The sequence below is a fragment of the Vidua macroura genome, chromosome 14, assembly GCF_024509145.1.
Source record: "Vidua macroura isolate BioBank_ID:100142 chromosome 14, ASM2450914v1, whole genome shotgun sequence".
In the NCBI taxonomy this organism is placed as follows: Eukaryota; Metazoa; Chordata; class Aves; order Passeriformes; family Viduidae; genus Vidua; species Vidua macroura.
In genome coordinates, this window is record NC_071584.1 from 1,280,193 (window position 1) to 1,303,508 (window position 23,316).

Genomic DNA, 23,316 nt, shown 5'->3' on the forward strand with positions numbered 1-23,316 from the left:
TAAGTTTTAAAAGGGTGATACAGGTGGCCTCACTTTCCCATTTGAGCATCAGGTTCCAGGAGAGAAAATGTTCGTGTCCACAGGGACAAAACATTTCTTTTTCTTTCTTGGTGCAAATAAATGAAGCAATATGTTGTTTGTTATGTATGAGCATCTGAATATCTGAAACTGAAAGCTCTCTATGTACAAGAGACCCCTGCCCACTTCTCCTCCACAGCACGTTACTCCTGTGCCCTCTGCTAACATGTCCTTGTTTTCCCACTAATAAGTAACTGTGCTCTGCCTTTGGCTGCCATCCCACATCCCTAGAACTGACTCCGTTTCGGGTTTCTGTGGGTGATTTATGGAACACGCAAAGAAACAAGATGAGTTCCTCTTGCGCTCCAGTGCTAGAGCTGCTTAGCTCTGGCTGCAGGGCTTTAGGACCCAGGGGTTGCTGAGTGGAGGAGGCTGAATCCCCTCCCGCTGTCATCCTCCTGCCTCTGCAGCTTTATTCCTACAGCCTTCAATGGTGACGGACTCCCTCCCACCCGGGCTGGCAGCCAGAGCCACAAGGCCTCGCTAGGAGCGGATCCCTGCGGCTCTATGGCATCTCCCAGGACCATCACCATTGTCGCCCTCTCGGTGGCCCTGGGGCTCTTCTTCGTCTTCATGGGGACGATCAAACTGACCCCCCGGCTCAGCAGGGATGCCTACAATGAGATGGTAAGTCGGGCAGCACGCAGGGAGGTGCTTTAGGGCTCTCCCGCCTTGCAGCGGGAGCAGTGGGGGAAGCGGGGGGTGACTGCCCCGGACCCCCGAGCGAGGGCCAGGAGGGGGAAGAAGCTTATCTGACTCGGTAGCTGACAGACGTGCAGGGAAGCCAATAATACGCAGTGGCCAGGATGTCCTGGCAGCCCTGCCTGGCTCCGGCTGAGCCGATGCACCGAGAAACCTCTGGTGGATAAGGACGGGGAGGGAAGGAGGCAAGGAGGATGGGGTGGCACAGCACACACAGCCTGCAGAAGATGGGGACACAAGGGTCTGTAAAAGCAAGGCCTGCAGGAGTGCCAGACATGCAGCAGGCAGGGACAGCTGATCCCCCAGGGGAAACCTATCCACTGGATGGGGGTGGGAAAAGCAGATGCCTGCTCTGGCAGATGTACATCCTCAAAATTCGATGCTTTAAAGCAAGGATAATGACACTGACTGTCCCCACCTCACCAGATTTGTGCAGGGATTAATTAATGATTGTGAAATGCTTTGGGATTCTTAGCTGGCAGAGGAAGGTATTATTAATAGTCTTCTTATTATTCCCTTTGGCTGGAAAACAAGCCTCTCCCCCTCTTGCCTAAGAGGAAAGGGGTGAGGAGAGGACGGAGAAGTCATTGTGTGCATTTCTCACCTGGTGAACTGGTTTATGCTCCTCTCTGCTCAGGGCCAGCCCTGCTGCAGAGCTCTGCCAGCTGCGAGCTGCAGGCAGGTGGGGAACTGGCTGCCACATTTTGCTTCCTCATCTGTGATTATTTATTCTCCTGCATGCCACCCCCCCTTCCCCCCAGCCACTTCCCCAGTTATTTATTGTGGTGGTTGAAAAGATTAGTATAATTTTTGTGCCCCTTAAAAAAATTGTGCTGGAAGTTTCCAGCACATTCTGTTTTCTCCCTTTGCTCCACCTGCCCAGCTGCTTTTCTTTAGCTCTCAAATAACATCTGAATTGCAGTGCCTAGTCTGCAGCCCAGCACAGGGATCTCACAGGAAAATCCCCAAGAAGTAACTCATGGGCAAGAGACACACGAGGTAAAACCCCTAGAAAACAAAGCTCTTAAGCTTCTGCTACAGAAAAAAAAAAAAAAAAAAAAAAAAAAAAAAAGCACAGAGACTTTAGGAGCACTGCAAAATGCTTCCTCTGTAAAATATTTCACTTCTGTGTCCCCTTCTGCTTTATCAAGAGTCAAGCCTACAGGTAGAAATGATCTCTTGTTTTATAAAGCAGGTATTACACAGCACCATTATTCTTCATAGTCCATATTGTTATGTATTCATGGCTCATTAGGCTCTCCTGCCTTTGCTGGGCTATATCCTGTGGTGGTCTGTCAGGTCATGCAGACAGCTAGGAAAATCCTGACCTTGCTAATCCATACGGATGGCTTTTTGTCCTCAGCAAACAGAGAACCTTTGTTATCTACCTAAAACACCAAACTTGTAGTTTTTCATTTGGCAAAAAACCCATTAGCTTGCCTATTAAAATACCTAAAATACCAGAGTACTCTAGGACATGCTTATAGTACATTTCTTAAAAATGTATTTTTTCACAGCTGTTTAAAAATACTCTGCTCTGAGGTTTTAGTCACTGATGGTTTAAAATATATCCTTACAATGCAAACACTTGGAGTAAATGTGTCATGAGATCTTCAATTATTTTGTAGCAAAAATGACAATGGTGGATATTTTTTAAACACCTGTGAAGCATCAGATCCTCTCAAAAGAAAGCATCAAAATTTATGGAGACGTGGGGAAGTTCTGTATGCCTGTAATGTAGGTTTCCAAAACTGTATGGAAGTAAATCCACAGTCTGATCAGTGCCTGTGAGAGCTGAACAATCCTGTAACTGAGAATTGGCTTTCATTTCCCTCATGCTGAAAACAGAGAACACAATGGCAAGAATGTCTTCAGGGATATTATCCTCAAGTATAAGTGGAAATTATTTCAGTGTCTCACACTGAATAGAGGAGCCTTATTAAAAAAAAAAAATATATATATATATATATAAAGGAAATACTTGATTGCAAAACAAAAAAGAGAAAAAAACCCCAAACAAAACAGTGAGGCCACCAGCACCTAATGTTCAAATGCAAGAACCTGGACATGTGTAAGGACAAAGGTTGCTTCTTTCCCCAAAAGAATGAGGCAGCTGTGTAAGCAGGCTGAGTCTTGCAGCTTACACTGTGTCTTGGTTTGGAAAGACAGGTGTCTGCTAAGGAAGGCAGGAGCCTCCCCTGAAATGGAAAAATGTAGACACCCCTCCCTCCAAATTGTTATAAATTTGAAATTAAGGGGGGTTCTCAGGCAAAAATATGGGAGCAGGAATAACAGTTCTTTATTAGGGAAGAAAATAAAAAAAATAAAATAAACAATGCAGTGAACCAAAACAACACTGACAGAGTCAGAATACAGCCTGACACCCTGTTAATCAGGGTGTTGGCCACAGTCCAATGGGAATTGTGGCTGCAGTCCTCCTGGAGTGTCAGGTGTGCTTCTGTTGGAGCAGTGATCCTGTAGGAAAGGGTGTAATCTTCCTTTGAAGACCCAGTGGAAGAGGCAGCTGTTCCTCTGGGAAATCCAGTGCAGGAAAAGCCGTGCTGGTGTTCCAGAAACTCAGGATTATATCCAGGTAGGAATGCTTGGCTCCTCCCTCTGGGCAGAGCATCTCCCAGTGGGATGTTCCAGTTCTTATCAGTCCTGCAGTGACATTCAATAGCCCATTATCAGCAGATGTCTCCCCTGAGAGAGGATGGGCTGTGGAAGACATAAGGAAAACTGCCCACTTACCAGAAGACAACTGCCATGCAGATGGCAAATGGAAACATCTTGCCTTTCAGTCTGGGACACACTGCTTCTAAATCCAGCATAAACCAGGGAGCAAATAATGTCAAATGTCAGCTTGCTTTCACCTGAGGAAAGAAAGGATCATAAAGGTATGTAAGCACAGGCTAGGACTGGTGAATCTTAGCTTTGATGTTTAGTCCCACCCTAAGCCTGCACTGCCCATAACTACTGTAAGTTGCTTTGGAGTAGGGACTTAAATTTACTTGCTGTGCTTTGGCTTTGCAGGGATTGGGTGTATTAGTCAATTTTAAAGCACAAGGTTACTCTTAGAAAGAGGTTTGTTTGTTTTAATGACAGGGTTCTGCACTGTTATTTCCAGCAATCAGAACCTCAGATTTCAGAGTAAGGTACACCTGCCCTGGTTGTAGTTGCAAAGATGGATGAGAGGTTGCAGAACTGTTTTCCAGTGAGGAGACAACAGCTTAGGAAGGGGGAATTGCAGACTGATGGTTTAATATACCCCCAAACAGAAGCTTTACAGATTGGATATTGTACCAGAGGGGTCTGTGATGATTGAAATAATCTGTCTCATTGGAAGTCACCTTTGCCTTCACTTTCTCACGTGATGTCCTTGGCTGCTTGACTCCAGAAACGAGCATACAAAAGCTACGTGCGGGCCCTGCCCATGCTGAAGAAGATGGGAGTCAGCTCCATCCTCCTCCGCAAGAGCATCGGCGCCCTGGAAGTGGCGTGCGGCATTGTCATGACACTGGTGCCCGGTCGCCCCAAGGATGTGGCCAACTTCCTGCTCCTCCTCCTCGTGCTGGCCGTGCTCTTCTTCCACCAGCTCGTGGGGGACCCCCTCAAGCGTTACGCCCACGCCCTGGTCTTTGGGATCCTGCTCACCTGCCGCCTGCTGATCGCTCGCCAGCCCGAGGAGCTGCCGCCGGAGAAGAGGATGCTGTCGGTGAACGGGGATGAGCAGCCACTCATCCATGAAGCGGCTCCCGAGAAAGGCAAAGTGAAGGTATCCTAGTTGAGTGCTTGTGAGGAAACACGGACCCTCGAGGCAGCTCTCTGCAAAATCACCCAGAAAATTTGGTTTTTATTTACTGACTTGCATTTTTTTTTTTTTTTTTGGTCTGTCTAAATAAAGTTGCACTTGGGGTCTGAGAGATACAAGGTATGTCTACACTGTAGTCTTGCTTTTGCTGCTGCCCTGTAATGTAGAAAAACACAAACTAGCTTCCACAGGGACAGCTTGGAGGCAGTCAGCAACCCGGCTGGAGCAGTGCTGGCCTCATCAGGAGCTGCAAAACCAGCCTGAGACTCTGGGCAGAGACCTGGGCAGGCACTCAGGCCACCCTGGCACTGCTGCAGTGGGGAGATCAGTCCTGAGCACCAGCCCTGAGCCCCACGGCAGCAGAGCTGGCCTGGCTGCTGCTGCTGCTGCCCGGAACAGGCCATGGCCAGCGTCCCTGTGCAGCCCCACACACACATCTGCATTTCCCTTTCCGTGGTGAGGCATAAAAGGGACCCTGTTACCAAAAAAGTGCTTTTTGTTGTGTTGGAGAGAGGGATTTCTTGGGCTCGGCTGCCTCTGTGCCCAGTCCTTTCTATGGAATGATTATCCAGAGAAAACATGGGATGCTCTGTTTCCATCTTCTTTGATTTCCATGCTCCAAAACCGGGACAATGGCCTGATAACAGTAGTTTTTTGCCTGCTTCACATGAGGCAGTGGCACCTCTTTACCCTTCTTGGCAGAGAGTAAGGGTGCCTGGAGAAGGGACGGGGAGTGGAACTGCCCAAAGAACTCCAAAGTATCTCTCGGATGTTGGCAAGTAGCATTGTGCTCCCCAGTTCCCTGCAAGTTCCTTCCCCCCCCCTGCCCACAGCTACTGTGACTTTATAGAATTGCTGTTTTATTTCTGGTAGATGAGGGTCTGAACAACTGCAGGTACCTCACTGCTTGCTCATCCCACATACTGCCTCAGTGAGCTGGGATAAGTCCTGTTACCAGAGCCTGAACCCCTGTGTTGTGTCTGAAACCTTAGAGTGTCATAAGGAGCATATGTTACCTCTGAAATTTGTCTGGTTTTCTTAATGTTTGTCTGTTCTCAGTTTTTCCTTTTTTTTTTTAATTAGTCACAAAAATAAACTTTTTGAAATTTGGAGAAAAATGTCTTTACAGAAACAAATTTCTTACTTGAGAGATATGTCTGAAAACATTTCCCTGTGGTCAAACACTCCACCTAAAATGGGCATAATCATGTCAGGCAGTTTGAGAGACAAGGTGATGCAAAGTAGAAGTCAGATAAACTCTACTTGGTTATATATTAATATATATTAATAACCACACATATTTAAAAGAGACATTTGAGTATTTTACTGAAACAGTCTCAAATAAAGTTCTGCTACAGTTCAATGCAGCAGTGAGAAAAGGTAACTCCAGTAAACTAGCGGCATTGTATCCCTATAAAAATTGATGATGGATGTTCATACACAGTTTTGTCCTGAATTTATATATATATATATGGCTGCATCTGTTTTAGCAGCAAAATGTACATATGTATGCTGAAAAAGCCTCCTCCCAGAGATCCAGTGGCACTAAATCCCTCTTGTCGGATGTGCACCCTGAGCAAAGGAACCAGCAGGCCACCTCTGATAGACAATCTCACCTTCACAGACTATCTCAAGGTCATCCAAAATATATACACAGAATTCCCTTGACTTCCCAAAAAATGCTTTAACTACCATGCCCCGACTGGGGTTATTAATTGTGTTTTAATTCAAAACCAAATGAAAATACCACCAACTCAAAGGCACAGCATGTTGTGCATTCCCACACCACTGAAGCCCTTTCACCTGGGCATCCAACCCAGGAACAACCTTTGGGAACAATTGTTGTGTTTATCTTTTGTAACAGTCCTCACTGAAGCTTATACAGATGATAATAGTAAAGCATCCCATGGAGCAAAGCCTATCTCTGTAAAAGCTTCAGACTGTTCAGTGACTACTAAAAATCCCCCTTTTTCACATTTGCATGGATATGAACAACTGAGCCGCAGCAGTGGCTGCACGTTCTTTGTTACAGAGAGAGACAGCTCATCTTCGAGCGCAGTAACAAGAATTCTGTATTTATCTTAGCGGGCTGACCTCTATCACTGCCCCCCAGCATTAAACAGCTATTTTCGGACACTGCCAGCCATCTGTGCTCGCTGGAAGTGACAAGAACAGATCCGCTCCTCGAAGACCTCGATGCTAATTTACTCTTTTTTTTTTTTAACTCTTTCTTTCTGTTTCTTCCCCTATGCGCTTTTCTCTCTTATCTCCACGCCCCTCAGTTCATTCCGGCGGGCGTCAGGGCTGCTGCCTCGCTTTGTACGTGCCTTTTTTCCCCCCTCTCTTTTAAAACGCAACCTTAGGCCGCCGTTCCCAGCCCACAGCTCAGGGGAGGGGCTCCTTCCCCTCACGGGGCATTCCCGCCCCGCACCCGCTGCGCATGCGCAGAGGCGCTGGAAGGGCGGAAGCGCTGCCGTCGTTCCCGCCCGCCGCGCGCAGTGGCGGCGCTGCGCATGCGCGGATCGGGGGGGTGGGCGGGGCCACGCCGGCAGGCGGTCAGTGCGCATGCGCGGGCGGCGGCGGCTGTGGCGGCAGGGTTTAAACGCGGGGACGGTTGGAGCTGGCGGGCGGTGGCTCTGCAGGGTCCGCGGCTGTGGGAAGGGCTGGGCGGTGCGGGGGGCAGCCGGAGCGCTAACTGCCCTGGAGCGGTCCGCGGTGCCCCGAGCAGAAGTGCGGTTATAGGCCGTGGGATGGTGAGTGGTCGGAGCGGCGGGAGAATCAGTGGTCATGGCAGCGGGGTCAGTGCCCAGGGCAGCGGGCGGGTCAGTGGCCGTGGGAGGGGGCGGGTCAGTGGCCGGGGCAGCGGAGGGTCAGTGGCCGTGGGATGGGGCGGGTCAGTGGCCGTGGGAGGGGGTGGTCGGTGGCTTCCCCCGGCCCGGCTCTCCCCTGAGGGCCCCGCCGCAGCTCTGAGCGCCCCGGGCCCGCCGGCGCTGGGAAGGCCTCACTCCCTCCGTCCCCTCGGGTGCTCCGGGCGAGTCACGGAGCGGACTGCAGGGGAAGGGGGTGCTGAGAAGAGGGTGAGGAGTGCTGGTGCTGCACTCCTCGTGTCGGCGCCGAGGGGCTGCGCAGGGCTGGGCTCGCTGTGAGCCAGAGCTGCCCTTCAGTTGCTCTCTCCTTCACCGAGCCTTTCTGGTAGAACTGCGGGGCAAAAGGAAACAAAGCGCACGTATAGAGAAGGTGCTGAGGGAGCTGAGAGAAAGCTGTTGCTGTACTCCAGAGTGTGGTCACCGAGCTTTGCTGCACAGGAAAGTGACAAACAAACCTCTAGGGAAATAGTGATGATGGTAACCTCGTAAGGAAGTGAGAGGTGGAGAGGGAGTATGCATTGAAAGTCATTCTGTTTTATGGTGTCAGGAAAGATAGGTTCCAGCAATCCAGGGACAGGGGTGCACACTCTACCAAGTTCAGGAAATCGTAGCAAAATTTTCTATTTTGTGGGTAAAAGGTTGATCTCTCCAGCATATTGAGGAGAAAATGCCACTTTTTGTGGCTGTATTTCACCCACAGCTGTGCAGTTTGGCACTGTTGGTAGCTCTTGTGCTGCACTTGGAAGTTTACCAAAATTCTGAATTTTTCCAATCCAAGCTGGTTAGTAGGAAGGCTGCAGAAGAGTCTAATTTTTGTGAAATAGGAAGAAAAGTGTTATGATCCTCTAACATATGTACATAACTGTGCAGAGAATCATGACTTGTTGACAGATTGTATTGGCATGCCCAATAGAAGTAAAGAAAATAATAATGTACAAAATTAACTTACAAGAAAACTTGGTTGTGTTATGCTAACTTTTTGGTTAGGTTGATTTTTTTATCAAAATGCTATATAAGATTGTATCAGGTAATGTTTAACTTGAAAGGACCTTGTGTTCATTTTTACTTGGGATTTTTTTTTTCCTTTTTAATCTAAGATGAGAGTTTTGATACACTGTTGTTTTTACCTCTTTGAGGATCTTGTCTGATCTTTTGGGGAGCAGTCAGCTCTAAGCAATTTCTTCTGAATTTGCTCTCATGTTATGCAGGATGCCTCTAAAATCGGCTTGTCGAGAAAATAAATGTTTGTTTTCCTTGCAGGGAACCAGCTCTCTGACATTCCTCAGCTGATCTCTTTTCTTACCTAATGAAGGATTGGCTCTCACATGACAAATAAGTAAAATTCTCCAGTCTCAGCTGGGAGTCTGAAAAGATGCAGCGAAGGCGGAGTTCCAGGACCCCAAAGCAGCCTCTGCATGCTCACCAAAAAAGCCAAACTGATCTCTCTGCCTGGCGAAAAGGAGGGAGAATTGACTCTGAAAAAAGTCTGCAGAGTCACCAATCTGCTAATGATCAGCAATATGATAGCCAGGAAGAGTCTCTAGAGCAAGCTTTGAGCTACTTTGAGAAAGGTGAGAGAATTTTTTGGGTGGCTATCTAGGACTGAGAAGATGATAGCTTCTCAATGATACATTCTTAATTAAAATAAAAATATTTATCTGTTTTCCCTCTTTAATGCCTGAGCTATGTATTATTTCTTTAATGTCTCAGAAGTTTTGTGTTACTACTATGTAAAGAAAAGAAATAGCATAGACTGGTTTGGATTGGAAGGATCAAACCCCCCTGCCATGGGCAGGAGTACCCTGCAGTAGATCAAGTTGCTGAGGGCCCCATCCAGCCTGTCCCTGAACACTTTCAGGGATGGGGCAGCCACAGCTTCTCTGGGCAACCTAAGCCAGGGCCTGCCCACCCTCACAGTGAACAATTTTATCCCAATATCCCATCTAAACCTCCTTCAGTTTGAAGCCATTCCCTTTGTCCTGTCACTACATGCTCTTGTGAGAATTCTCTCTACATATTTCTTATTATAATATTAATAATTTTAGAATAATTTTACTTCTGTTTTCCCTCTTTAACCCCTGAGCTATGTAATGTTTCTTTACTGTCTTAAAAGTTTTTCTGCTTTGTTACTATGTCGAGAAAAAGGAATATGTGCAGGGGCAGTTCAGAGAAGCTTGAAGTTACTTTGTTTAGAAGTTATTTCATCCTGTGCTTGTCCTGTTTGTTTTTCCCAGTTCAAGACTGTGTTGCACTGAAGAAGAAGAAGAGTGTTCTGCAGAAACACCTGGATGCTGTGGAAAGCACTGCCCTGAAACAAGGGCTGCCCCCTGAAGGGTTTGAAATACTGCTGAATATAGTGCTCAGTGGCAAATTTGGTACAGCATTTCTGTACTGCTTGTGTATCTTCTGTGAATGTACCTTTCCCCTCTAATCAATTCTGCTGAGATAATGTGTTTATGCTACTGTAGCATAAAATTAATTTTTCTGGCGTGATTTGGTGTAGTTTCCATTTTCTTTTGTTAAGCTGGAATGAATTATTTATCATCATTTTGAGGTATAGGTAAGTCCTTACTAAATTTATATACACCATTACTTTGAGCAAGGAAGCTCTAAATAATTTTGTCCAGAGGGAATTTTGACCTAAGCTGCAAAATAATATTGAAGAACCTCGTACATGAGCACCATCTTACTTGATTTTTTTTTTCCCCAGCTGATACAGTGAATACTTGTTTATTGAAGAGCCTGATTCCTGCCTCAGTGATACCAGAAAATTCTGTGGTTACAGCTGTGTCTTGGCTCTGTGTCAGCAAATGCTCAGGCAACGTGCAGGTAACTTAGTGTTTACAGTAGTTATTGCTTCTGCACATGAGAACAGGTTATTTTGAGGAATCAAAAATCCTGAGGTTTTAATGTACAAGGTCTTACATAAGATGCTGTCATTTACCAAGCCTGGCAGAGATGCCCATTGCTGGAATGGGCACCCAAGGAACACATTAAAAGTGTCTTTGGAGATTTGGTTCCTGCTTGTCTTGTATCTCTGAACTCCTCAGGAACGGTGTCTCCACCAAGATTTCTGTGAAATACTTCTGCTGTGTGAGGCATCCTTTAATTTGAGTGAGGTATCCCTTAGGTTATGTGCACCTTGGTTGTGGCAACATGACTTAACCTTAGGGAAAGAGTCTTTTTTGTGCTCACGTGGTCTGCTCAAAGGTTTACGTGGTAGAATCATTTAGCTGGGCAAAGATTAAGACCACAGAATCCAACCATTAACCTAATGCTGCCAAGCCAACCATGTCCCAAGAGCCACAGCTGCATATCTTTTAAATCCCTCCAGGGAAGGTGATTCAGCCGCTTCCCTGTCAGTCTGTTCCAGTGCTTGACAATCCTTTTGTGATTAAATTTTGCCTATTATCCAATCTCAACCTCCTTGGCAGAACTTGTTGCTTGTTTCTTCTTGATCTATCACTTTTGTACTTGGGAAAAGAGACTGGCCCTGCCTAATTTCAGCCTCCTTTCAGGGAGTTGTAGAGTGAGAGGGTCTCCCTGAGCTTCCTTTTCTCCAGGCTGAGCCCATGTGTGCCCTGTTTATTGGATTCCCTCTCTCCCAATTGCCACTGATACACAAATAGGGTCCCATGGTTCTAGAAACCAAAACCCAGTTGCCAACAGCAGTGATGAGCCAGTTATTTACCTGTGAATCCCTTGGCAAACTTCCTGCATCTGAATACCCCTGAACTGTTTGTCTGTAGGGTATCCTTGAGAATGGTGTGTATCCTTACTGATTGTGTCGTCTGGTTCCCCTGCCTTGCTTTTGCCCATCACTTAATGTAATGTGGGTTTTTTTTTCCTGTCTGCAGCTGCTTTTTTTAAAGTGGCTGATCACAGTGTTTGACTTCATTGATCACAAGGAACAACTTCATGCCCTCTATGGTTTCTTCTTCTCCTTCCTGCAAGATGAGAAGTTGGTAAGGAGAGCTGAAGAGCACATGGAACTGATAAAATAAACTTTAATGTTCATTAGTAGTATACATTTTAATGCTAGAATTGGTCTGGAGTAGGTGTTGGTTAGAGACCATTTTCTGATGGCTGTATTTCTTTTTTTATTTTCTCTTTGCATTATAAGATTTCTGGGTAATTTAGATCCATAAACAGGCAAGCACTGTAAGATTGCTGTGGTCTGTCTGTTTAACTTGATTCAAAGAATTGCTATGCTGTATCATAGAGAGTGTGACCATTTATTCTGTCGAAATTCCCGAGAGTAACAGTGGTCTCTGGGATTTTCAGACATCAGCAGGTAAAGTCTCCTGCTCCTGGGCAGAAACTGACTTGTATACCTTGGGCAAAAAGAAAAAACAAGGAAAAAATTTAGAGCAGTGTTTATTTGAGGTGAGAAACTAATTGGTGTTCTAGTTAATTAATTTGAAATATAGCTTAAAAGAGAACAAGCATTCAGGCAATTTCTGCCATATGGCAACTGTAAAATCCAGGGATTTTGAAGTGCTTGGATTCAGTGCATAATAAGATAATCTTGGCAGTCGTGTTAGGTATGAAGTAGTTAATAGTCTTTCACTTTAGGATATTTTATGGTTAAAACAAGCTCCCAAAGTTCTGAGTTATATTTCTTGTAATGTTTTAATGGTTTTAGATTAACTTCATTTTTAACTTTTCTATGAAACTGGATTTTAGTTCTTAATGTTTGAAATAGCTTTGTCAGACATGATGGGTCGGTTGGAAAATGCATCAGAGTTGATTTGAAACTAATTTAAGACTCTTTACAGCCTCAATTGCAGTTAAAAGCTCTAAAAAAGTACATTGGTTCAAAGATGCCTTTCCTTTTGAAAATGTAATTTCACTGTCACTGCTGACTCTTGTAATTTTTAGACCATGTTCCAAAAGAAATGATCCAAGTTAATTAGAGAGCTCGGTTACTGTCAGGACTGCTCACAGTGCAGATGAAGTTTTAAATGAAGTTGCTGTGTGGGGCTGTCTCTTGTGCTGCTTTTTGTGTGTCCTGGCAGCAGAAGGAGAGCTCATGGCTGCCCTTGCTTTGCAGTGCCCCTACGTCTGCCACCTGCTCTACCTGCTGACCAGGAAAGAACATGGTGAGTCTCATCTGTGTGAGCTGAAATACCATTTTATTTCTCATTCTGTTTGCTGGTGCTGCCTTTTCTTCCAATGCAGCTGATACAATGATTAGCCAATATTGTGCTTTTAATGCAAGGAAGAATGAGTGGTAGTTCAGGCAAACTTTGTGTAGCACTTGCTGAATTGGAAACCTCTCTATTGCCCTAGAAATAAGAATTATTGGTTCTGCTTGCTTTGTCATGATTTTATAATAAAAATGTTACTTATATATTTTTTGCTTAAATGTCTAATGCAGTATTTTTTAAATCCTTTATATTCTCAATTGTATTTCCAGTCAAGCCTTTTCGGATTAGGATACTGCTTGATCTCCAAGCAAGAATGGTGAGATTATTTTGGATCTTGTAGAGTTTGAACTGTGGTTAATATTGCACTTTGTAAAACTAATGTCTTTACACAGTGGAGAAAAGTGGCTTGGACTTGGAATTGTAGGTTTTAGTCTTTGTAGCATCAGAGTTTCTCTTGCATGTGCATCCCTAAATTTCATGTGTGTTTTGTGAGCACATGCCGTGATATGTGCAAAGCTGAATGTTTTGTGACCAGGTTTGGTGAAATCTCTGAAGCTAGGGACAGCTTCATTTATCTGTTATGGTCTTTAGTTTTCTATTCATCTTCCTTTTTCAAGTGGTACCAAAAATGACTGCAAAATGTAAGGTTGTAGAAGACCTTCCTTTTTTTTTTTTTTAAAGAAAAGAACATTGCTATAATGACATGTTTTTTAGACAGCAGAAGACTATTTTCACTCTAAGTTCCTTGCTATCAGTTACAACTACAGAAAGGTCTTCAGTTCTCTTGCTATAGTTATTTCATTGACCCACTTTCTGTTGTTTGTCAGTTTCAGTTGTTTATCTATGGTTACTTGGTCGTGTGTTTAGCTCTAGGAATTTAACTTTTACTGATCACTGGGGTTTTTTGCTTCTAAAATACAGCATTCAGTTTCTATATTAAAAACATACCCCACGTTTTCCCTCTTGTTCTGTTATTTGACAGGGAATGCAGTCTCATCTGCAAGCTCTGCTATCACTTTACAAACTTTTCTGCCCAGAACAGGTGACCATAACCCTCCCTGGGAAAATGAAGGTAAGGAATTAGTTTTAGTCAATTTGAAACCAGGATTTACTCCAGTATTTGTATGGAGCTTTCTGTTTAAGCTATAGCAGATTTACTGGTGAAGATTAATTCTATTTCCTCTTTTCACTGAGTAAAATCAGATTTAGATGAGGATTCCTTGCCTTGTTTTGTTTCCTCTTCAGTATAATGAGATGATTTGGTAAGGAATGACATCTACCTTTATTTTATGAGGATTACTTTAATCCTTCCTTTGGTGTTCCTGCTGGGTTTGACTTGTTTCACACAATATTAAGTTTTGAAGGAAACAAACTGTCTAATTTGTCAGGGTATTGTTCTAATTGCTGCCATTCTCAAGTACAAATGACAGTGGAAGTCAGTAAGTAGCTCTGCACTTGGAAAGTCTGTGTCATAGGAGAGAGAAAAAAGCAGGTAAAAAATGTGGGAAACTGATTTGTCAGAGCTGCAAGGAACAGCAAAAAATGATTCCCCTTTTAGAGAGGCCTGTGTGCTCAGCCCTTTGACCAAGTAGAAATGTGTAGCAGAACCAGATATGTAAGAGAAAACAGTATCTGGTGAGACCTAAATTGTGCAACAAAATTTTATTTTAGTGGGATAGACTTAAAAGTTTGAGATTTTTGTTGGCTTTTTAGAACAGACATTTAATTTATATGCAGGCAAGTTGAGTTTCAATAAAATTTATTTCAATCTGCTTGTGTATTTATGTTTTCTCTAAATTTTTACTCTGCATTGTGCTGCACAATCATCTGTTGTAGAATTTACATTTTTTAGCATGCACTTTTGCATTTTTTAGAAGTGCTGGTAAATTACTAGCAACTAGATCCCAAATATTTCTTCAACTGTCTTTATGAACATACTGTGTTGTGTACTAAAAGCTTGATTAACTAGGTCCAAGCCAATCAAAATACTTTTGTGATGGTTTGGCGCTTGATTAGAATTGAAAGACTGATTGGGGTTGAAATGTCAAAAAAATTGTGCAGAAAGCGTTAGCTTTTCCAATTTTCTGTGGTAATATCTATGTTAATTTGAGTATTTGGTTACTTGTGGCATTGTTCTGTTATGTGGGTATCACTGATGCTGAATTCAGGAAATTTTTCTATTAACTGGGCATACCTTGCTCATGTTTAATTTTAAGATATACTTTAGATTTAATCTATGAGTTAATGATTGGTTTGAATTAAGATTATAAGATAGAAGTGTTGGAGATACCTTCAGAAAATGGGGAACATTGTTTCCAAAGGAAATAAAAGCCCAGCTCTTGAACTGTAGACCAAAGGTGGTGAAACTGAGGAATGATGTGAGTTCTGTGCTGTGAAAATCTGTCAAGTAGAGTGTCTACATGACTGTAGCGATGTTTATCAGAATAGAAAGTGATCTTTCTTTTGCTTTGTCTTAGCTGAACTTCTTGCATGCATGTCTGATTTGTTTCCAGACTTACTTCAAGAATTCAGAGGGCCCATGGAAAGCAGCAATCACTGCAGTAAGGCAAAGAAACAAGGGATCCTCTCCCCTGACCCAGGCAGTGTTTTTAGGCACAGCTCAGCCTCAGTCACGAAAAAGGGTATGTTATGGGCCTGAGGCACACCCTAGAAGGTGCCAAGTAGTGATTTTCGTTATGAATATTGGCAAATAATGGGAGTCTGGCTTTATTTTGGCACTGGAAAGGGGGTGATTAACTATAGAGAAATGCAACAATCAATTATAATGAAAGCCTGGTTACCTTTTTTAAAGGTGAACCCAGGTAAAACTGGGTCTTTCTGGGAACACTGTTCATGAGTGCAGCCAGTTGCATTGGAAGCTGAGTAATGTGTGTTTCTTTTCTACAGAAATGGAATGCCCAGTTGGTTATACCTGCAAGCAGTGCAAACACAAATCATTTAGAAGAGAACAGGGAAAAGTGTTTTTATCCGTACAGTACAAACAAGTCTTTTCCAGTGGAGCAGCTGCACACCTTCCCTCAGCTCCTACAAAATATCCACCATCTAGAGGTGAGTTTCGGGAAGGTCTTGGTGAATGCTTTGGGAGATCAAAGGATGGTCCTCTATGCCCTATATATATGTGAGTACTGTGTGGGCTACCTAATTCTAACAGAGCATCTAGTCCTGGGGAGGGTGCAGGAGTCCTGGGAATGGTCTTGTTCCTGGTAAAAAGATTGGACATTAGGTTCTCTGACAGTTTATTGATGTAAATACTGAATAATCCTTTATTTCCTTTTTTCTTGCAGTTTCCTTCCCAGATGGGTTCAGTACTAACAAACCCCTTATTGCTTCACTACATGAATTGTGTGAAAGATGAAACTATTTACCTGAGGCTCTACTATTGGATGGGCCAGATGCTCCAGGAAGGTAAGAACATGAGTATTGTGAGGTAGGGAGCTAAAGGATGTCTGAGGCTTTTCACTTTTCAGTAATGGTTCTTTGCTATCCAGATTTACAGTCATAACCATAGAGTGTTAAAACAACTGCTGGAGGAGAACTGAATTAGGTTTCTCATTGTGCTTGTTCTTGCCATGCTCATATTCAAATACAGTATTTTCTCCTGTTCAGAGTGCACCTGGTGTGTGGTTGATAACCCATGTGAAGAAGAATTCAAGAGCTTCCTGGAAACTATCTACAAGGCAGAATGTTTCCTGCAGGTAAGTGTGTTTTGTGGAAGCCAAGGGTTTCACAAAGTCTTCCCTTAAAAACTACTAGCACTTACCTGTTTCCTGTAGTATTTCTGAGACAGTGACTCAAGTGATAAAAATACCTTTGCCTGTGGCAAGTCAATATTCTGGAAATGGCCTTGGTTTCTGCAGGAAAAACAATCTAAGAATGAGAATTTGAATGTCCTGGCAAGTAGTATGGCAGGAAGTAGGTGTGAGCCTCTTGCTTTCTCCAGTGATGTGAGTGTGGCAAGCTGCAGTCAGATGACTTTTTGATTGCTTCTCCTCCGCTTTGCAGGAGGGATTTTCTGCCTGTGAAGAGTTCCTGTACAAGACCCTTCCTCTCTGGGATGGCTTCTGCTGCCGCTCAGAAGTCCTCAGGCTCGTTAGTTGGATCCCCCTCAGCAGTTTCTCTGGTATGTGCTGCAGATCCTTTGGGTGAGCTTAGACAGTGGGGATATCTTGGGGCATAGAATTTGTGCACTGATATGATACTGCTTTCTCATTTTTTCAGACATTAAGTCACATCTCTTTGATCCCCTGGCACAGCTCTTTTTCACATCATCCCTTTACTTTAAGGTAATTTAATGAATGACATTGAATGCAATGGCTGTTTACATCTAGTTGATACTGCTATCTGTACTTGTGTTAGGTGTAGCAGTCTGAGGAATTGTATAGGAAACATCTTTTTGAGAAGTCTGTGCCCAAACAGGATTAAATAGATACCTACAGTTTAACTTCTTTAAGAAATAGGTGCTTTAAGATAGCTTCCTTTTGAGTGGAATTAAGCTGGGGCAGTGGAGATAAAAAGAACTTATAGCACACAACACAGTAGTTCATTTGTTTTATTGTGGTTTTAACTACTTGTTTAAACTGTTTTATTGCAGTTTTTTCAGTACTTGAAGTTCACATTCTCCTGGAAAGGCTATATACAACACATATGTTCCTTTCTAGGGGCCTTGCAACTATGTCACTGCTCCTGAGAAACTCTTGGTACCTTTCCTTGGCTATGGCAATTCTCAAGGCATTCTTTGTTCAGAATTGCTCACTTGCATAAACTGTCACCAACCTGATTTCTTTTTGCCTACTGCAGTGCAGTGTTCTTGAGAGCCTGAAAGAGCTGTTGCAGAACTGGTTAAATGGCAATGCGATTCAAGTGGATTCGGAGTCTTCTTCTTTGTAAGTTTGTCTTTAAAGAATGCAAGCCATGTTCTGTGCATTGCTCACTGGTGTATTTAGATCTATATTCTATCCCTAACACCCAGCCTAAAGATCAACCAGAAGGTTGATAATGCTGTTATAATTCTGCTATATTGTAAGCTACCTTGTTAGGCCTGATCTTTGTCTTTCTTTAGAAGTATTTCTGCTGACACTGGAAATGTATTCAAAATCCTCATAGCACTGACAGCTGGGTGTTCATAGTGGTGCTGATAACAATGTGTTACTGGCTGTATTGAAGAACCAGTGTCTGAGTATTTGATGGGGCAAAAGCATAAATTTCAATTTTGTTTTCCCATTTTCCATGCTGCTGTTTGCAAAGAGGTATCTGTAATGTTGTGCCATGTCTTTGCTGCAGGAACACCACCCTCTCTGGACTAGTGAACGTGGTGGCTGAACTGGTTCACTTTGTGGGATGGATCTCTACTGTTGCACTGCGTTTGGAAAACAATTCCACACTCTTGCTCTACTTCATTCTGGATTTCTATGGGACTGTGTGTATCCCAGTCATTTTGTCTTTCTTTTCAAGTGCACATAAAGCTGTTTGCATTTTAAAGCTAGAGCATTAAAAAGTCTTCCTCATTGTAGTTTACAGAACTTCGTGATTAAGTGCCAGAATATTCCACATACTTGGTAGATGTGCATGTGAAAGCTGCTGTTGTTGCATCCACAGGCAGAAGTAAATATGCTGCTGGAAAGTGGTTGCTCTTAATTTAGAGGTGAACTGAGGAAGGAGTAACAGTAGGCCATAACCTGCTTTTTTTAATGCTGACTTAAAGAAAGGAGCAGTGATCAGTTCAATTTCAAACAACATATCTTGGGTTTTTTCCTTAAACGTTTCCTTGAAAATGTGGGGTTTTATTTCTAGTTTGTGCTGGAGGCAAACTAAACAGCATCAACTAGCCTTAAGTATTCTCCAGCTTCCTCATGTCCTCTCTGTAGTTGTGCTTACTGTGAACTCCAGCCATGCTGTAGCAACAGCTCCTACAATTCAGGTTGGGAATAGCTGAAAAAACAATGATAGTTCTGGGATCTACTTGTGACTGAATTATCCATTAAAAATGCACAAAGCTAATGGGTAACAACACTTGTGTAAGACACCCTGGCCTTCCCTTTTGGATGGATCTGGCTGGAGCTCAGTGTTGTGCTCTGTTGCCCTTAACTCTTTGGGAATTTGTAATAGTCATTACTTTGGCAGTGATAATCAGCCTGGATGTGCTTCATTCCTGCAGGTGTGTGACATATACCTGAAGTACAATGTGCCTTTGCTGATAATGCCTCCTGCTGGGATTTTCTACCCAGCACTGCTCAGCATGGATTCTGTCAACTTGAATCAGCTCTGCTACATTATGTACAGGTACTACAACAGTTGTAGGCTGCAGGGACTCCTTGTCTTCTCTTTCAGTCTTATGGAAATGAAATGACTTTGTTGTAAAAACCTGGGATCTGCTTCTTGCTGTGCAAGGTAAAGGTAAAAATTCCACTTGTGTCCAGCTTTCATGTTAAAGGATTTTATAGCTGTAGTTCCTACTTTTTTTTTTTTTCAGTCTGTTATCCAAGATAGCAGGATTCTGACCTCTTTCCTGGTATAGTTTCCATATCTTTGATATGTGAAGGAAGAAGTTCCCCTATTGTTTTGAGGAAACTAAAGTCAGCCAGCTGGAATTAACAGTAGTAACTGTACAACTTCTTACTCCTGTTCTTTGGTTACTACACTTGAGCTTTTCTATACAAATTCTGCCATGTGCTGAGTAGGAAGCACTTCTTCCACTTCCAAACTCCAGGAATTTGGGACTGCCTCGTGGTGCTGGCAAGGCCAAAGACAGCACTGTTTGTTGCTCTGCAGGATCCACCACCAAGGCTGCACTTCTTGGCCTTGTTAGTTCCAGTGGCTGCATCTGAGAGAAGAGTGGCCAATAGCTTGACAGCTGGTGCAGGGCTCTCCATGTGGCTTTTTCTCTAAGGAATCTGCAGGGTAATTAACATGACAGGAAGGTCTCTAGGAAATAAGAAGAGCTAGTGCTTATTATATAGAACAACTGTCAAGTTGCATTACTTCCAGTGGCTTCTGTTTCTTTGCTTAGTGAATGAAAGTCTCCCTTCTTAAAAACACACTGCATTTCTCTGCTGATTTAAAGGCTGGATTCTTGTGTGTTGCATTTATGAAGGTGACTGTCCCAGGCAAACTGGTCACGTGTGAATCATTTAAGAGACTAATATTATTAGATATGTCCCTATTCTGCCAAGTGATAAAGTCCCTTTGAATTCTTTTTCATGTCTTTCACCAGTAAAGTTTGATCTTTCTCATGGTGGAAATAAGTTTTCTTGATCCATTCCTTCAGCTTTTTTCAACACAGGCATGTAGGAAAGATTTATAGGCCCCTAACTTTCTCTTTCTTTTGTGTTTTTTCAGGTATCGAACCAACTTAGTGGCTGCAAAAGAAAATGAGCTGTGTAAAAAGGTATTGTGGACACATCTGTTATATGCTAGAACAGACTTTAGCAAGGAACTGGGTTGAGTGGAGGGGAGGTGTACTAATGGCCATCTTTTGAGGACTGGAGGGAGCACACAGCTGCTTTGAGGATGTTATTTATTGATTTTTCTTTTTCCCCCTCAGAAAATACTGCAGTTCAAGTTCAGCAACAAGACATACCAAGAGTACAACCAGTACATAATAGCTATGGTGGGCTGTCTGTGGACATCCAGTGCATTCCAGAAGGATATTCATCCTCAAGGTCTTTGCATGAATGATGAACTGTTGAGTAAAACTGCAGTGAAGGAATTAAAAAACAGCTTTAACGTTGTCTATCATCCAGCCATGATGGGCTTCTCTGTTCAATTCCTGCAGCAGGTAATGGTGTAGGCCAAAATTTGGATCTTTTGTGGCACCAGATGTTCTGTCTTGACTGTTTCTGTAGAGAAGTGTCTCTGTGTCCTGGCTGACTGGTACAGGCAACTGACCCTTCAAAAGTTGCTGTGGCATTCTGTGTTTGTTAGGTGAATGGCACAATTTGAAGAGTCTTTCTTTGTGTGGTATGACAGCAGTTGAATGTATGAATGTAGCAGTTTTGGATGTGAATTTGTACTCATGATAACTTTGAGGTAGGACTAAAATAAATAATGAAATAAATGACACTTCAGTGAAAGCTTACTAAGGGTGCATAAAATAGGCAGTGTGATCTAAATATTTAAACTCGAGAAAGTCAAGAAATGCATGGTTAAATTATATATAGTTGTTCATGCTAGAATTTCTTAGCAGTGCTTTCTGGCTCTTGTGGTAGCTTTTTTGGCTTGCTAAAATAGAAATGCAAGTAGCTGCTTCAAGTCCAGAGGTAAGAGAACATGGAGCTGTCTTGCATTGTCTAGTGTAAGTTCTGCTAGGTGTTCTCTTGAACTGTGGGTGCCCTCGTGTTCAGTCCAGCTGCTGAACAGTGGAGAAAGCAGTTTGCCAGAGCTGTTATTGTCCCAAGATGTGTGTGCTGCTCCAAGAAACTAGGTTTTGTAGGCTGTCTAAGGGCTGCACAAAGATGCCAGTTTGTTGTGAGAAACGCTGGCAGGCTCGAGGCAAGTGTAGGTGTGACTCCTGGAATGCAGCAAGGGGCACCTGAAAAGTTGAAGCCAAGAATTCTGGTTACGAACACTTTACAAATTTGCCTTTGTGTTCGGTGTCATGAATCAAGCTCGTTTGTGTCTTACTGCTGATTAAACTTAGATTTTGTCTTTGCTCAAGGAAGCTCTTCTGGTTTTGTTAGACCAAGGAAAGAAGTTGTATAGATTTCATATCTTTTTTGTCCACATAACTTTTGTTCTGAGGCTTCCTAGACTCATGGAATATCCTGCAGTGGAAGGGACCCACAAAAATCCTAAAGTCCAACTCCTGCCTCTGCAGAGGACAGCCTAAGAATCCCACCCTGGGCCTGGGAGTGTTTTCCAGACACTTCTTGCATTCTGTCTAGCTTGGTGCTGTCACCACTTCCCTGGGGAGCCTGTTCCAGTGCCCATTCACCCTCGGTGGGAAGAACCTTTTCCTGATACCCAACCTAAACTTTCCCTGACACAGGTTCCTAATTCTGCTTTGTAAGTTTTACACATTTAAAAAAAATCCCAAACTACAAACCAACAACCATAACAAAAAACCAAGAAACACCCAACCTCAAAATCCCTTAAAAAAACCCCAAAACCTTCTGGTGGGGAATTCTTGCATTCTCTTCCTACTGTAGAACGAGGAGGACTTTTGCTTAGCAGCTATGGCAAATGTGTTTTAAGGCAGGAGGAAATAATGTTGAGCTGCAGGGACATGTTTTCCTCAGCAGTGCTGAGCACCAGAGGGCACTGCTCTGCAGCACTGAGGGAACACAGGCACTGATCTCAGTGTCCGTTCTCTCCTTTTTCTCGTTGTGAATTTCTAATGTTTAGAAAGGGAAACTTTTACACTGTAGAGAGATAATGGTAAAGATACCTGTGAATATTCCCTGTTGTTACCCTGTCATGCTGCAGCACAGGGCAAGAGGGTCCAGATGTTTCTTTGCCATTAATGCACAGGGTGTGATGCTGGAAGGCACCTCTGAAGCAGGATTAAAAATCTCTGAACTTATTTGCATGCCTACACTTCCTGATTTAGGAGAGGACTTAGCAGAGACCCAGCAACCCTGGACATACTTTTAATCTAACTTGATATTGTTTTATTCCCTTTTCTTAAGATTTGTCCTGATGATACCACCTTCAACTTCAAAGTAATTAAGGTAAGATTTCTTGGTTTAGTAAATAAAGAAGGAAATTTTCAGCAGCTGTGTTGAAGAGGATGAGGTTATAATATTCACAAATGCTTTAGAAAAATTTTGGAAGGGGAAAAATTCCAGCTGTAGGCTTTGATGCAGTCTCTTAACAGGGCCAAACAAGAGGACATCAACACCTGAGAAGTTAAGTATCTGTGGCTAGTGATTTGAGATTTTATGTGTTTCCTTCATGAGTCGGTGCAGTGTCAGGACTGCTTATTGCTTTCTGCAGGCTCCAGAAAAAGTTACATTCTCGATGCACTTAAAGTTCATTGATAATACAAATTCTGCTCCTTATTGTATTTCTGAGACAGATGTGTAGCTTTGTTACAGCTTTGAACAGGAATCCTCTGCTGAGCAAATACAGTGGCAGTTGGTTTCCTTTCCTGTGTCACAGTGTACTTCAAACCTGATCTGGAGCAATTGCCACTAGTGGTGGAAGGAAGGCTTTAATAGCCATGTTCATTTAGTTCCTGACATAGTCCCTGTTGTTCCAATAGACTTTTCTTGTTCTAGAAGTGGGATTTATAAAAACTTTCAGTGTTAAAGAAAGATCATGTTTCAGTCTAAGAATGTGTATTGTGTAATTGTGGGCATTTGGGAACAGCAGGTGACCCTGAACACCTGTGGGTATGTACAGGTGTCACCCAACTTGTGGATGTTGTCCCACAGGAAAGGTAAAGCTTTGTTCTACACATCTGACTCTTCTTTCTGCTTTGCAGGGGAAGAAGTGGGACTGGTATTTGGAATATCTCTATGCCCAAGGTTTGAAGGGGCTGAAGGTCTTTATTGAGAGCAGCATCAGTCGGGTTTCCCGGGCCTTTCGCAGCAAAGCAGGGGATGCGGAAGCGTGACCCTGGGGCCCACGGGAATTCTTCTGTCATCTGGAGCAGCCTTGCAGACTCTAAAGGACTGTGTCACTAATTCTTCCCTTCTCAGAGGAGAGAAACAGCTTTTACTCTTACCTGCACTTTTGTACTGTCATCTCT

General features: G+C 43.3%; 2 protein-coding genes across 4 annotated transcripts; both read left to right on the forward strand.

The window, feature by feature from the left end:
* Positions 1-464: 464 nt before the first annotated feature.
* Positions 465-5,070, forward strand: TMEM35A (transmembrane protein 35A). The gene is made up of 2 exons (XM_053990281.1): positions 465-705; positions 4,178-5,070. The coding sequence occupies exons 1-2, from the start codon at positions 586-588 to the stop codon at positions 4,562-4,564; spliced, it is 507 nt and encodes a 168-aa protein (XP_053846256.1). The 5' UTR covers positions 465-585; the 3' UTR covers positions 4,565-5,070.
* Positions 5,071-7,178: 2,108 nt separating this feature from the next.
* Positions 7,179-23,291, forward strand: CENPI (centromere protein I). 3 transcript variants are annotated; one of them, XM_053990064.1, is made up of 21 exons: positions 7,179-7,344; positions 7,776-9,029; positions 9,693-9,833; positions 10,169-10,287; positions 11,316-11,423; positions 12,512-12,560; positions 12,878-12,924; positions 13,591-13,680; positions 15,122-15,250; positions 15,516-15,677; positions 15,914-16,034; positions 16,236-16,324; positions 16,632-16,749; positions 16,848-16,912; positions 17,427-17,512; positions 17,910-18,045; positions 18,784-18,908; positions 19,965-20,013; positions 20,170-20,403; positions 22,253-22,294; positions 23,050-23,291. In XM_053990064.1, exons 2-21 carry the CDS (start codon positions 8,831-8,833, stop codon positions 23,179-23,181), a joined length of 2,241 nt encoding a protein of 746 aa, XP_053846039.1. In that variant the 5' UTR covers positions 7,179-7,344; positions 7,776-8,830; the 3' UTR covers positions 23,182-23,291. The 3 variants fall into 3 exon arrangements, with proteins under 3 accessions (XP_053846039.1, XP_053846041.1, XP_053846038.1); XM_053990066.1 differs by having other exon boundaries at positions 7,788-9,029; XM_053990063.1 differs by having other exon boundaries at positions 8,719-9,029.
* Positions 23,292-23,316: the final 25 nt, after the last annotated feature.